At 41.0% G+C, this 15,682-nt stretch overlaps 1 protein-coding gene across 1 annotated transcript; it reads left to right on the top strand.

Moving 5' to 3' along the window:
• The first annotated feature begins 453 nt into the window (after nucleotides 1-453).
• On the top strand, nucleotides 454-4,962 carry LOC129739689 (ADP-ribosylation factor-like protein 8). The gene is made up of 4 exons (XM_055731186.1): nucleotides 454-1,028; nucleotides 2,665-2,819; nucleotides 2,894-3,055; nucleotides 3,120-4,962. The coding sequence occupies exons 1-4, from the start codon at nucleotides 906-908 to the stop codon at nucleotides 3,238-3,240; spliced, it is 561 nt and encodes a 186-aa protein (XP_055587161.1). The 5' UTR covers nucleotides 454-905; the 3' UTR covers nucleotides 3,241-4,962.
• Nucleotides 4,963-15,682: the final 10,720 nt, after the last annotated feature.

Here is a 15,682-nt window from a genome sequence, read left to right as displayed (position 1 = left end):
ATTGATTCTAATATATTTCTTCTTTATTTCCCATTCTCATTACAGAGCTCGAAAAAAATCACTATGGAAATTATAAATAAGACCCCAATAAAAAACAATGAACAGAAAACTATAGTAAGTATACTTACAGTCATAATAAAAAAAAAACTTCAAACAACGCATTTGTCTTTTTTTAATGAATATATGTCCATTTGAAATGCTATGAGCAGCAAATAAATATCGTTTTCTCGTCAGAATGGCTTTCTCAATTTTGGGGTGTGAGAAAGAGCCCGATTCTCAAGTTTGGGAAAACCCCTCCGAACTTATTTTCGTCGGGAGCCAGTTTCATCCGATTTTGCGGCATTTCAACTTGGTTTTGGGTTGTAGCCGCTTAGAGTGTTGTTTTTTTTTTGTTTCGTTTTGACAACTCACCAACACACACGCAGATGCGGGCGCAACTGTTCGAATTTGTCGCGCTGACATGACAGTGCTGATAGTGCAAAAAGATAGAACGAAATCATTCGGTCGGAGTGAAAAAGTTTTGGGCAGCAATTCTCGGAACACCTATCGGTTGGATTTTCATTTGTGGTCCGGAAAAGTGTTCGGTTCTCTTCGTTCGACCGTTTAAAGTTGATTTCGTGTGGATCGAATCCTTGAGTTCACCCGATTTAGCTTTGTAGCAATTCGTCTCCAGCTGCTTCCAGCTCCTCTTTCAGATTTTCTATAAGCCACCCCTCTTCTAATCTTGAAGCAAACAACGAGAAAACCAGGCAGACAGAGACATTCCTACCTGTAAACAAAAGACATTCACCAACCATCCGTTTCGAGGGCATTCGTTGGCAACTGATCGTCGATTGCGGATCAGGCTAGAGTGTCATTTGGTTGATTGTCCTACGCACGGAAGGAAGAACAGAACAAGCGGAAAAATGTTAGCCCTCATCAACCGGATCCTGGACTGGTTCAAGAGCCTCTTCTGGAAGGAGGAAATGGAGCTGACCCTCGTCGGATTGCAGTACTCGGGCAAAACCACCTTCGTCAATGTGATCGCCGTAAGTAGCTTTCTAGTTTCTGTATAATTCCGGATTTTGTCAGATTGATGAAAATGTTTGAGCAAAAAAATGACATGTTCATGAGGGTTATAATTTAGATCGAAAAAAGAGCGATGATGATTCATTGGCATCATGGCTTTGTCCCGCATTTGGATTATGATTAGCTTGTTGTTTGAAGCGGCTGCTGCTTGCATCAATATCGAATTTTTCAAAGAAATTAATGAAAAAAAATGACTGAATCGATTGTTTTAACTAAGTATTCATAAATTTCACATGTTAAAATTTGCAAAACTATTTAACAAGCACTTAAAAGATTTAAGGTTCCGATCGATTGCGCTTATCTCTCAGCTCAGCTGCTTTGGTTTGTTTAGGTAGCGTTAGCTGGAGATTTCGAAAGTTGAGAAAAAGGGAATCCACAACATAAACGTGTTAATCTTTTCTTCGTTATCAGTAACACTCAATGTGGAAGCGATAACAGCCGGATTACTGCGTAGGAAATGAGACTGGCCAAGGACAGTTTTCTGTACCCAAATAGCAGGATTCTGTACGTTGATAGGAGGATAAATGTTTGCGTTGCATGATGCATTCATGTGCAAGTAAGGTAGTGGGTCTACGGTATCAAACTTTGATAAAGTGCAATCAGTACTTCTTAGTTTAAAAACATGAGACATTTTTGATTTAGCGATGATTCAACTGAACTTGTGCAAAAAATGTTTGAAAATGTTAGTCGTTCTGTTTTTTTTTAAATTTTCCATTTGTTTTTGAATCATTAAATGTAAGATGTAAGATTGTCACATTGAATTAGCTGTTCAAATCAATGACGAACTAACTGCTAGTTGAGCATTAACATTATTTATTTGATTTAAATCAGTTGGGTCTAATCAAGTATGCTGATGTAGGAGAATATTCTGGCGTTGTTGTTTCAAATTCCGGTATCAGAAGTAGATTTCCTGACCCTGACCCTATCGACAAATTTAGTCTTCAAATTTGGCGAAATAAACCAATAATTTAAAAAATGTAAATTGATCCGTTGGAAGTATTTAAGTGACTTTTTTCAACTCGCCAACGTGCTTCCTCTAACTGGTACCTTTTATGAGTAGATAACTTCTCAAGATAGCTAACGCTAAGCTGTCTCTCTAAATTGTAGATTCTCTTGCACTTTCCACCTGATTTTCTATTCCATTCCGTCAGCTTCTCGTAGCTATAAAAACATGAATATTACGTACAAAAGTGTGATTTTGATTAACTGTGGATCCCTAGTATTTCACATTTTCATAAATCACAAAAATGACAAGTGATATGCATAATCTGATAAAATATACATACATATAATCCAGGATATCAACATCCTCCAGAATCGGTTTTTAAATCGTGAGCACTGAAAATGCTGTTTTCTTGTGACTTACATAATTTTTTTGTCCACGCATCATTATCATGCAAGTTTAATTCTTTAATCCATACTTTGGTCGTTTCGTACTTTGAATACTTACCAGTTATGTTTCTATTTGAAAATCCCTTTAGTTTTTCTTCTTTCTGATCTCTGATGTGAGTGAGTGAGAAATTTTCTGGATCCTGTTCTACAAAAGTGCATGCAAGTTTTAACGAATCCAATTTACCTCTTTTCAACCTCAAACAGTCCGGTCAGTTCTGCGAGGACATGATCCCCACGGTCGGTTTCAACATGCGCAAGGTGACCAAGGGCAACGTGACTATTAAGGTATGGGACATCGGCGGTCAACCTCGGTTCCGTTCCATGTGGGAACGGTACTGCCGTGGCGTCAACGCTATTGTGTAAGTGCCACCTACATCTAATTTTGTCATCACAAATGCTAAATGTACCTTTGCTGCTTGAATGTTCGTTACAGTTACATGGTAGATGCAGCGGATCTCGATAAGATGGAAGCTTCGCGGAATGAGCTGCATTCGCTGTTGGACAAACCCCAGCTCGCCGGAATCCCGGTGCTAGTGTTGGGCAACAAACGAGATCTTCCTGGTGCCTTGGACGAAACTGGACTGATTGAGAGAATGTTAGTTGCGACATGCTGTTGACCTTTCCTGAATAATTTTAAACTTTATAATTATTTTTTGCAGGAACCTATCCAGCATACAGGATCGAGAAATCTGCTGCTACAGCATCTCTTGCAAAGAAAAGGACAACATAGACATTACCTTGCAGTGGCTGATTGCCCATTCCAAAAGTCAAAGCCGCTAAAGCTGCCACCGGACAAAAGCCTGGTGAACACGACTCTGTCTGAAGTAATGCCATCAATAGTATCAGAAGAAAAATCAGCCACCCACACACCAAAACATCATACAAACACAATTTCATTCGTAAAACTACAGAAGCACGAGTAGTGTTGTGTACTTTGTCCTGTTTTTATTTTATTTGTATGAAAGCGTCATCCGACGAACGAAAAGTTAAAACCTTATCATATACAGAACGTCTCGAATCTCAATTCTAGTTCAAAATTCGCGACAGGGACCGTTCGTTCTATGTGACTGAAAACGATCGTAATGGGATTTCAAAGATGACGATGGAATAATTCAAACCGTTAACACACTAAGGTGAAAAATATGGATCAAACCACATTCTAGGGGATCACTGAGAGTACTGGCGCAGAATCGGAATGTCTTCAGTACTGAGAATGAACGTAAGTTATAAAAGTTTGAATAGTAGCAACATGATTGGGTTATTGTGTAAGAATAAACAAAATATAAGTTACAACAAGATTCGATAAAGCTAATCAAAATCAAGTTTCAAAACCGCCAAAAACAGCCTCACTTTCGAATTGTATAAGTAGTAACACAAATTTTGCAAGGGACTAGTCCATCTGTATTTTCTTCACAGGTTGTTTGCTACTCGCGAAGCACTAGAGAAAACTACGGATGGATGAGTTTGCATCTTTGTTTATTTGGTATTTAATTCAATAGCAACAACAAATATTGCAACCTAGATTTTAAATCTGCCTCCATACAGTGTTGTTAGAAGTTGAACTCAATAGAAACTAAAATAAAACAAATCAAGCAAACGTGTGCATGTGAATGGCTGAATGTTGAACGACACTTGTCAAAAAAAAAAAAAAAAACTACATCTACACTTATCCTCCAACCTACAATTCTATTGAAAATAATCTGGAAAGAGTTTCGTAAAATTTTAAGTTGTGCAAAACGAATGCCTGAAGCAGCGCGATGGTTTGGGTGGGCGAATATACGAACATGTGAATTGATGACACCTACAATTGAAACCTAGTAAAAAAAAGGAGTAACAAATTATAGCTACACAATATTCCCTAAAATGGTTAAGAAAATTGAAGAAACACAAAACCTATTCAAGAACTATGCTGGTATTTTTAATGTTAAAATCAGACAAAAAGTCATAGAAATGGATTGCAACTGATTCGATTTTATTTTTATACGTTTATTATGCTTCTATTTTATCTTTTTGTTCAAATATTCATAAACATATTTTATTTTAATTACACAAGTAACTACCTATATTTTTTATACACCAACCTTCCAGTAGATGCATAGATTATTTAGCCATTAAGTTGTTCGAAGACGAATGAAGCAAATCAGTCGAAAATGAGTCCAGATTTTTTCGGTTTCGCAAGCGGTGATACGTTGAATAATGATAGAACTTTGAAGGCTAATGTGAACAATAAAAACATAAAAGAAACATAAGATTGGTGGAAAACGTACTCTGTTTCTTCACTCCTTTTCCCTTGATCGAGCTCTATCCGCTGGTACAGTTTCATTTCAAACCTGTTTTATTTTAATTGTGAAAAAATCAAAATATTTCTCTGATTTAATTTCATTCGTCTGAGTTAAAAACGAACTAGCTACACTTATTAGAAAAATCGTTTGTCAAAACTTCTGATTCTTTTCAAAAAATCAGAAATAATAAAAAACGAAAGAATATATTAATTACAGTCAACTATCGCTGCTTATTTTCATTCGAAATTTCTTCAGAAAAAAACTAGATCCAAGTTTAGTACTTGAATAAACACATAGTAAGTGAACGTTAAAAAGCAGCATAATGGGAAAAATATAAAGTGAAATATGAAACAAAAACAACCTAAACAAATAGGCTAGTAGAAGAATGTTGAAATTGAAACTAAACATTAAAAAAGAGAAAATAAAATGAAAAGTTAGAGGTGGTTTAGAACAACAAACCAAAAAATTAACAAAATACAAACCAACTAATGAAACTAAGAATGAATATGATTAAACGAGTAATTATCGAAAACAAAACCTTGTACTGTATATAATGACAAAATATGATAAAACATTAAAAATAAAAAAAAATAAAAATTATTGGTTGTTTTTCAATCATTGCTTCGTAGAAATTGCTGTAGGAACTTCATCAACATAAGTGTTGTCAAAATATGGTGTACATATTTTGTAGTTTGTGGTCCGTAAAGAAAGAACGCAGTTAATTAAACTAGAGCTTTTTACTCGGGGTCTCTGCAGTTTGGAGGAATTGAACTGACTAACAAAGTGAAAAAATTCAAGTTATAGATTGGCGATTACTCTCAGGATCACAAGCGATCAATCACAAGGAACTACGGAGTTGAGAGAACCGAACGGAATCTAGGGCCTTGGTGAAGATATCTGCATGTTGATCCTGCGTTCGAACTGGTTTGATACAGATGACATCGCTTGCGACATGGTCCCGGACGAAGTGATGCTTCACGTCGATGTGCTTCGTTCTTCGGAATTCACAACTCTTCGCCATGAACATACACCTCTGGTTGTCCTCGAAAATTGTTACAGGACCGCCAGGTTCTCGCAAATCTTCCAGTATGCCTCGGAACCAAAGAGCCTCGGCTGTATTATATGCTCAATTTGCATCAACGTATCAACGGGGGAATTGACGATGAACGTTTGAACTGCTACTTCCATGTTCGTGTATTTTGGAGATAACGAACGACGCGCTTCAGATGCTTGAGGGGGATTGCAGTTGGATGTTGTTCATAACGGGCCAAATAATCAACCGAGTAACAGATGTCCAGACGGACACACAACATGATGTACATGAAACCACCTAGTAGTTCTCTGTTTCAGATCCATTTCGATCTACGGAAAGACCTTTCTCCATCGGTGTCTTAACAGGGTTGCAATTCTCCTTACGGAACCGCTGGAGAAAAGGTTCCGCTCTTGCGATAGTTCGAGTGTGCCTGTTTGCTAGTCATAATCCACTTTCATACCAAGCAAGTTTTGCAGCAATCCACAGTCGGTCTTAGAAAACTTCGATGTCAATTGAAGTTTTAATTTCTCGATAGACGCTCCGCTTCTGCCAGCGATAAGTAAATCATCAACGTTCATAATTTAGATCAGCTCATCGCCCTCGTCCATCTTGGTATACAGGCAATAGTCGTGCCTGGAGCGAAGAAAACCCATGTTGATGATAAACTTGTTTCTCGTTCCAGCACCGGGGAGACTATTTAAGTCCGTAGAGAGACTTCAGCAGCTTTCAGGTACCGTTATGAAAATCTGTTCAGTGAGATTTCCATGTCAAACGACGTTTGTACTGTACTGTACGGTATGAAATTGGAAACCATGGTGTACACCAGCCGCCAGAACAACATGAATGATGGCCAGCTTCGCCACAGGTGTGAATGTTTCCTCGTAGTCCAGTTCTGCTTTCTGAAGATAGTCCTTGGCAACCAATCGCGCTTTGTATCGGACCGGCCTGCCACCAGAATCTAGCTTGATGCGGAAACCCCACTTGGAACCACATCTTCGAATCATCTCGGCCTTCGATTTCAGCATACTTAGTCGGTGTATCTAGGAGAAACGAACAACTGGTAGTTCCCTCGTAACTAACTAAGAAAGTAATCATGAAACTTACCGGGGAGCGAGCGCTCCCTTTTGTTGTGCCTTGCCGACGTTTGTCCCGGGGGTTCGTGGCGTTCTGTGTGCGAGGAGAGCGTAGAAAGATATCCGTTGTCTTCCTCTTCGGCTTGTTGAAAGTCTTAATGACCACTCGTTTCGTATTCGACTTCAATGACTTCGTCGGAGCAAGCTTCATTTTCTTCTTGCCGATCAGGGCGAGTCAATTCCCTCAGTTTCCCCTTCCGGCTCGTACATAGTTTATTAGTATTGGCCGTAGAAAGAACAACCACTTGGGTTGAAAGTTTTACAAAGAATGAATGAATTCTATTTTTCTTGCTTTTATACTATTTTAAATCTATTAAACGATTGCTTTGATCAGAATTAATTATTTTTCTATGCAGATCTCGAACGAAGAAAAATCGCGTTTCGATGTGCTTGGTTCTCCTCTCAAGGCGATCACTTCCAACCATCTTGATGGTACTCTGGTTGTCCTCGTAAACGGTGGTTGGATCCTCAGTAGCCTCGCCGATTTCCCGTACAAATCGCTGCAACCAGATGAGCTCTTGGCATCCTTCAGCCAACGCGATAAATTCAGCTTCTGTTGAACTCAAGGAAACGCAGGTTGGTTTCCGTGAGCCCCATGCAACTGCACCGCCGCCGAAGAGAATCAGAAAGCCAGAATTCGACTTCCTGTCACGGCAATCTCCAGCCCAGTCGGCGTCGACGAACATCTTGAGATCAGCCTTTGATCCTCCGAGCTGAAGATGATGACCCTTTGTTGCGAACAAGTAACGCAGTCTTGCTTCGGTCCAGTCTTGCTAAGTGGGACAACTTGATTTTTGGGCCAAGATTGAAACGCTTACCGCTATGTCAGGACAAGTATGAACGGCGATATACAGTAGACCACCGATCAAACTCAAATACTGTTGATTGTTGTCCAGTTTGTTCTGCTCTTCCTTCTGCTGTAGATAGCCGACATCCAGGGGCACTTTGGACGGCTTGGCGCTTTCCAAACCGAAACGGTTCGTGAGTTTCCGGATGTATACTTCTTGGTTCAGTCTGTATCCGGTTTCAGTCTTCGTTATCTCGATCCCAAGGAATTGCTGAACTTCGCTGAGATCCACGACGACAAAATAACTTTGAAGTAATTTGAAGATGGTTTGGATTTCCTTTTCAGTTGGGGTGACGATAATCATATCATCCACGTAAACTAGGATGAATTCTCGATTATCATTCCGCATGTACAGGCACGGATCTAACTTTAACGGCTTGAACCCCATCGCCTTGAAGACTTCGTCGACCTTCTGGTTCCAGGCACGTGCGGATTGCTTCAGGCCATATAAGCTCCTCCTTAAACGGCATACGGAACGTTCGTCTTCGCTGTGATAACCTTCCGGCTGGCGCATGTAGATGGTTTCTTCCAGATGCCCGTTCAGGTACGCTGTCTTCACATCCACGTTATTCGTCCTCCAGCTCGACCACGGGATTGTGTGCGGCCTCAACCACACTGTCTATTGCATCAGGTATCGGTAAGCTGGCTTGGAAATCCAGACTGACGACTTTCGGTTGATGGCTTCTTGCAGGTACCATTGGCTGCGGATTTGAGTACTCTGGCTCGCTAATTATTGTCACATCTCGACACTTGAACACGTCGTTTGTAATCGGATTGTACAAACGGTATGCCTTGGTTTCCGTTTCGAATCCGAAGAGAACTGCTTCAAACGCTTTCGGATCCCATTTTTGCCTTCGCTGCTTGGGCACGTGCGCCTTCACTTTCGAATAAAAAACACGGACGTGGGACAAATTTGGCTTTCGCCCACTCCATCCCAGAACTGCTTCGGTAGGTTTGCCTCAAACAAGAGACATATGGCCTTCTCGACGATTGTACGGTTGAGTCTCTCCGCCAGCCCATTCTGTTCGGGGGTGTAACTTGCTGTCGTCTGGTGCGTTATTCCGAGCTCTCTCAATCGCCCTTGGAACAACCTGTTGATATAGTCTTTTCCGTTGTCAGTACGAATTACCTTAATCTTCCGACCAGTTTGACGTTCAGCTTGGTTGTAGTAATCGTTGAATGCCCTCAGCACCTCCGAATCGGTTTTCTTCTCCAGGAAATAGATCACCGCCCGCCTCGTCTTGTCGTTGGTGAAATATATGTCGTACCGATGTCCGCCGATGGATGGCACCTCCATCGGCCCACAAATATCGGAGTGCACAATTTCCAGGACCTCATTGGCACGACTCCCCTTCTTCGGAAAAGGTAATCGCTGTTGCTTACCCATACAGCAAACTTCGCACGATTCTGCTCCTTAATCCGTGAAATGGATTCCGGATGCAAGACCACTTTTCAGCTGCTTCAGGCTGCTTATGTTGAAATGGCCCATCCTTCTGTGCCACGTTTTCTGGTCAGTTGATGAAACTGCAACGGCTGCCATTTTTGTTTGCTCAGAAAATTTGAACAAACCACTTTGGACATCGTGCTCGCCGGTTGCTATGGTAACTCCCTCTGGATCGATGACTTCGACGCCTTCATTTTGAAACAGAACCACGTGGCCGCGTTTCACAATTTGACTGACGGATAGCAAATTGCTCGACATTCCGGGAATGAATCTTACGTGATGTATTGATATTGGGGGACAATCCGGTGTACATTTTGCTGCTAGCTTCACTGTTCCGGTCGATACGATGTTTATGTTGGCGTTGTCGGCTGCCTTCACCACGCCGCTGGCTGGTCGCACGTCACTTAACACTTGCTGATCCTTGGTGAAATGTTCTGACGCACCAGAGTCAAAATACCAGCTGTTGTCGGATTCAGCTCTGGTTTGGATTCAGCCTGCGCTTGCTTCGATTTCTGGGGAAAATTTTTCCGAACGCCGTCTTCTCGGAGGGGGAGTGAATTTCTTGCAGAAGCTTGGTTTTAATACTGTCGCCAGTTATCGGAGTCCCTGAATTCTCGAGTGCAAGTATCATGGGTCGGAATTTTTCCGGTAAACCGGTCCACTCCTCGGTAATGTCGAAACCAACTCCTCTGAGTTGGTGAGCTGTGGACACGATTTCGTTGACGTAGGTTTCCATGGTAACGGAATTTTCGAGACTCGTGGTAATTAATTTTCTCAGGAGCCCGACACGCAGCGCCAGACCGTTATCCTCGAAAGCGGGCTCCAGTTTCGCCCAGACTTCTTGAGCTGTCCTCGCTTTCTTAACGTGGACGTAATTTTCGGTTTCCAGCAGGATGATTTTTAGCACGCGCCTTCCGATCCTTCGCCGAATTCACCACTGGTCGGACACCGTCAGCATCTGGTTCGGGCTTAACCACCTCCCAGAGTTCTTCCAACTCCAGAAACGTTTCAACCGCAAACCTCCACGTGGCCCAGTTGCTCGCCCAGCCAAACGCTCGATGGATGGTAGGCTCGATAAATTCTGGACCGGACCGGTGTTGCTTCCTCCTGTGGTGGCCATTCTTCTAAACTTGCTGGGACCAAAACCTATTAGTATTGGCCGTAGAAAGAACAACTACTTGGGTTGAAAGTTTAACAAAGAATGAATGAATTTTATTTTTATCTTGCTTTTATACTATTTAAATCTATTAAACGATATCTGTGATCCGATTTAATTATTTGAATGGAACAACACGCCTGCTTCTTCCGACATAGTTGAAACTTTTGTTGAAAAAACTTGTTCGGGCTTGCTTTCACCTTAAACCGCATACGGAAAGACTGCTTGTCGAAAACAACGTCTCTGACGACCAAGAACTTTAGCATCTGCTTGTCCCAAAGTCTGTAGCCATTTGCTTCGTAACCCACAAAAACGACTTGACGACTTCGAGTATCTAGCTTCCGTGAAACTTTTGCATCCAAAAATTCGTATCTTTTCCAATGAAGGTTTCTTTCCAAACCAAATTTCCGCCGGGGTTACGTTGGTTGCCAGCGCTCTCGTAGGACTTCTGTTCATTAAATATACGGCGGTTTCCGCTGCATCGGCCCACATATGTTTTGGCATGTGGACAACTAAAGCGGAAATCCCCAAAAACGCAAGCCAGTAATCCATCGGGTTCCGTTGCTCTGTCGAGGAGTCTGCGGAGCGCAAGCGCTGCGGGCAACACCCAGAGTACCAGCTGGAAACTGGCATCCACCACGAGGAAAACCATAACCGCCAAACCGACTCATCTCGATCTGGTTCCAGAGGGTGTTGTTAGATCCCTTCAAACGGGTTCGTAAGACTTCAATCAACTACCCTCCGGTTCCAGCAGGTTTCGGTGAAATTGGGTTTGGGCTTGGTTTTAAATTTCGGTTTTTCCCAAAGAAGGCTGTGTAATTTTCCTCGGTTGCTTGGTGATGTGCTTTTTCTTTTACTGCCTGGCCTAACAACCGTTGCTTGGCAACCTCCCGTGTAAGTTGATCGTCATCAAGGTTTTCCAGCGCGCCGTCACTAATGGATCATAAGCCTCGGGAATGGTTCCAAACAGCATGATGACCTTATCCGCTTCGGTTAAGGTCCCTCCGACCACTTGCAACTGCCGGACAAGATCCTCGTAGGCGACCAGATGCGAACGCATTGAATCACCTCTTCGCATTCTGAGACTTCCAATCTGCTTCCTTACCAGGTTCTGTGTGGCCAGTGACTTCTTCGCGTAAGTGTTTGTCAATCCCTGCCACATCGTTTGGCGCCGTTGGTTTCACCCGGACGACTTCGAGACAATCGTCCCCGAGAAAGCCAATGATGTAGCTTCTCGCTTTTGGTCTTTCTGGGCAAACCTTCCTGCCTCAGCCGGTTCCGCCGGCGCTTCCAGATCCAACACGTGATCGATGCCCATCCCTTCCAGAAAAGCTCAAACACGAAAGCTCCAATTATGGAATCCGGGATCTCCGGTATATTGGGGGATACCGTAAGCCGGATCGTTCGAGGTGGCCATAACCTCTTGTAGTTTGTGGTCCGTAAAGAAAGAACGCCGTGAATTAAAAACTAACATCTTTATATTTGGGGTCTTTACAGTTTGGAGTTTGGAATTGAACTAACAAAGTGAAAAAATTCACGCTACAGATTGCCGATTGCTTAGATCTCAAAAAAAAAACTTTACTTCAGTTAAGTTTTGTAATTTGTACAGTGTTGCCAGAATCAATTATCGTTTTTTTTAATTTTTTTTTGCCTTTTTCATAATTTTTTTTAACTTCAAGTCGTTTTTAAGAGTCGCCTCAGATTTGTCAAATTAAAGTGGAATTTTGCACAGTTTGTAATATTGATTAGTGTATCAATATTGGTGGATGTAAGTATAGTGAATTTTCGGCTTTAGGAAACCTCCATACAGCTAAGGGCCACCTCAGAGCACACTCGATCTTTTCTCCTGCATTCGGATCGATTTCCTGCTGGTCCAACTGCTGAAATTACAGGACAGAAAAACGATGTCACCTCAGATTATACATGTGATGGCTGTCCGGAGTTTTGAACCTGGTAACTAGCAGAAATCCTATCTCGATACTCGGGAGTTGAAGCGTCACGAGACTCAGGAGGTTTTACAAAAGTGACCAACTTTCCTGTGATTCGAGGAGTTATCAACCCGAGTGGAAAAAATTGCACTCTCAGTGTGTGCATTATTTTCATTAGGCTCATAGAAAAGGCTGAACAGCCTTCTTTTCAGATTCAAAATTAGACTTCAGTAGAAGTCCTATCGATTAGAATTTAAAACATCTTGAGATTAAATGGTCGGGATTCGACCAGATCGAACTGAACGCCATCAGCAGTTTTTTAGAGCCACTTGAGTTTAATGTACTAATATTTTAAACTTAAGACATAATCTGTAAAACTTATCAACCAGAATCAATAGTTTATAACCCCAGAAACACATCCCAGTGAATGAATTTACTTGTTATGGTCTCGCAAACGAATGACATGAGTTTCAAAATCTGCTGTTTAAAAATTTTCTCGTGGCCTTCAGTTCGATCTGGTCGAAGCCAGGTCAAATATAAGCTTTCAATTTCCCTGTTTATTGTTACTAGGCCTAACAGGAGGCACCATGTTCAATTTTAGGCCACTAGGCTAAATCAGGGGTAGGCTCAACAAAGTTCATGTTCTGGAAAAATTAAAAAAAAAAACACTTTATTTGCTCTATCTCTTGCATTGTGCGAATTCGTGAAATGTTCTTTATGCAAAAAAAAATATTTAGGGGTTGGAGAAAGTTATCTCCAGTTTAAGAGTAAACAATTCGGATCATGGTTTTCTCTTTCAGACCTCGATTTGTTTTTTTTTTTCAATCAGTCGCATCCTTTTGGCAGTTTCTATGTTTGGGTGAACATAATTAGATTCGTAATTTATGCCTTCGTACTACACTAGCCCCAACTTAGCAGGGTAGTTGATGGCGGAAGCCAAAGACTGAGGAGGGTTGGAAACAAAACTAACTAACTGCCATCAAACCGAGCTCCAATTAACGATCACTATCGGCTAATTTGCATATCCAATCTATCGATTCTCCCGACCATAGTGTTGTGTGGGTTTTTGAGATGGTCCTGATGCCATTTGCAGGCGCTTTGGCTGACTCCTATTCTCGGGGGAATGTTTCAAGGGGGGGTCTGAGGAGCGGCCGGATCTAATTAAATAATTATTATCAATCAATAGAGATTGTGACTTCGATGGTTTGTAATTGTGTTTGGACGTTTTCGTGTGTGTGTGTGAATGTTTGACTATTTCTGATTGCGACTGGCGGATTTGGCAGAAATCCCAACCGGCAGCAGGCAGCAAGTGGGTCGTCGGGGGTAGTTTGGCAATTCGTGAAAATGAGATTTATGCCAAATAAACACGCATGTCTCGCTGTTGGGTTGAAGTCCGCCGCCCACCAACCACACAAAATGGCAACTGTTGACTCTGTTCAGGGGACGTCGGGAGTCCCGGGACAAAGTGGTAGTGTGTATTGGATAAATCCACCAGTGCATATTTATTCTGTCGTCCGATAAGGAGTTATCACGATCTCAGATTGGAAAATGGCTAGTTAATTGCGATGTTGATAACATTAAATAGAAACAAACTGTTGGTGTTGAATGTGCCGAAAATTGGCACTTTATGTTCGTGAAGCATGTCTCGAATTGAAATGTCGTAATTTCTGATCGCAGGTCAGGACCAAACAGATCTTTGCAATTATGTACATACGTACGGCTTGTAAAATTCCTATACTGAAAACTGTTAATTTCAAACACTGAATTGTTAATAAGCTACCTACCTCAAACTTTCCATTTTTGAAACGGTTCATCCCATCACTGGTGATAAAAAGTGGATTGAAGGAAATGTAAATTGCCTCAATCATCTCGACTCATAGAAGAGAGATCAAAGTAATCCATGCTTCGGACACGACGCAAAATTTTTGCGCTCCGCGTTTCCGCAAATTTCATAATTTTTTCCCACAAAAGTGGTTTAAATTAGCAGAAATTTTGAATTGGACTGACATCTTTCAACAATAATAACGCTCACATACAGAAGTTCAATAGATTGTGCTATTTAAGTGAAAATAAAATGTGTCAAATTTGTTTCATGTTGAAAGTTTTGTTGTAATTTAGGCTAGCGTTTGGCAAAACAAATCGAACATGATTTAAGGTTCTGTGGGAGTTATTGAAAAGTACAAACGAGTGCAGTAAAATACAGCAATCAATACGCCTGAACTTGTTCTATTCTGGTGTTTAGGTTACGCTCATAATAATTGGTCTCCAAAAATCGAAGAACGATTGGCGTTTTGTCTGCATTGTGAAGTTTGTATAAGAGAGTGAAATTGGAAAATTATTTAGAAAGTTTTTGGCCGTCATTTTGAATTTCCCGATAAAACGCCGGAAGGTCATAATTCGGAAGACGTGAAAATTTTGCTCGATGTGAAAATTGAAAAAGTTGGTCCAAAACATTAGGAATTTTGAAGTTTTGTTGCTGTATCTGGGAATGCCGACGAGTTCGTTGATTTGCGCCACCTAGAATTCCGGTGTGTCCAGTGTGTCCGGTGAATTATCCAATCCTCAAGAGTCTTCAACTGAGTATCACTGAAGCACCAACCCCTTGAACCACTGGATTGTTTGCACTGCAGATGGAGGTGAAAGGATGTACGGATTAAAAGCTAAGTACTTTTTTTCTTGTTTATTCGTACATTGCATTTTAGGATAGTATTTGTTATATTGAACTCTCCTACCTACAAATTTTTCAATATGTACATTTTGTTATTTCTACACACATAGGGTAACGGACTTATTTTGGACCGGGTACATATTTTGGACCACCTTGCAGCTTTTTTCCAATCTTTCTCTCATAAATCATGCTTATCATTAAAATTTTGAACAAATATAGTTAAAGCTATTCCTTATGATTCTAATGACATCTAAGTTTCCAATTAAATAAACTGATAAGTGATAGAAAATTGAAAAGAAAATTTTGATTTCTGACAGTTGGACCAAATCAAGCCCGTTTCAAGAGGACGTGCCATTATTGGAGTCAACTTTGAAGAAGTTTTCTGCCTAGCTGTGATGAATTTAACAACTACAAACATGTTCACAGCAATGATAAAACACATGAAAACTAGTTAGCAAGCTTGAAGAACCAGAAAAACTTGTTTTTATCGTAATTTGACCCATGTCGAAAATAGGTCCAACTTAATTCCTCAGGGACTTATTTTGGACCACCCAACATAACCTGAGTATTTAACTTGCTGTTAAATGTCCATGAACGTAATAAAACGTTGTACGGCGATATGAAAAGAATTATGCACACTATAATAATCGCTTATTTTAAATAAAATTTGGTCTTTTTGGCATTATTTTATTTTATCAACTCGCTAAAGGGCAAACCCGCCTTAAGAAGGG

The sequence above is a fragment of the Uranotaenia lowii genome, chromosome 1 (assembly GCF_029784155.1).
Source record: "Uranotaenia lowii strain MFRU-FL chromosome 1, ASM2978415v1, whole genome shotgun sequence".
In the NCBI taxonomy this organism is placed as follows: Eukaryota; Metazoa; Arthropoda; class Insecta; order Diptera; family Culicidae; genus Uranotaenia; species Uranotaenia lowii.
Note: the sequence above shows the minus strand (reverse complement) of the source record. Positions and strands in the feature narration are given on the sequence as shown.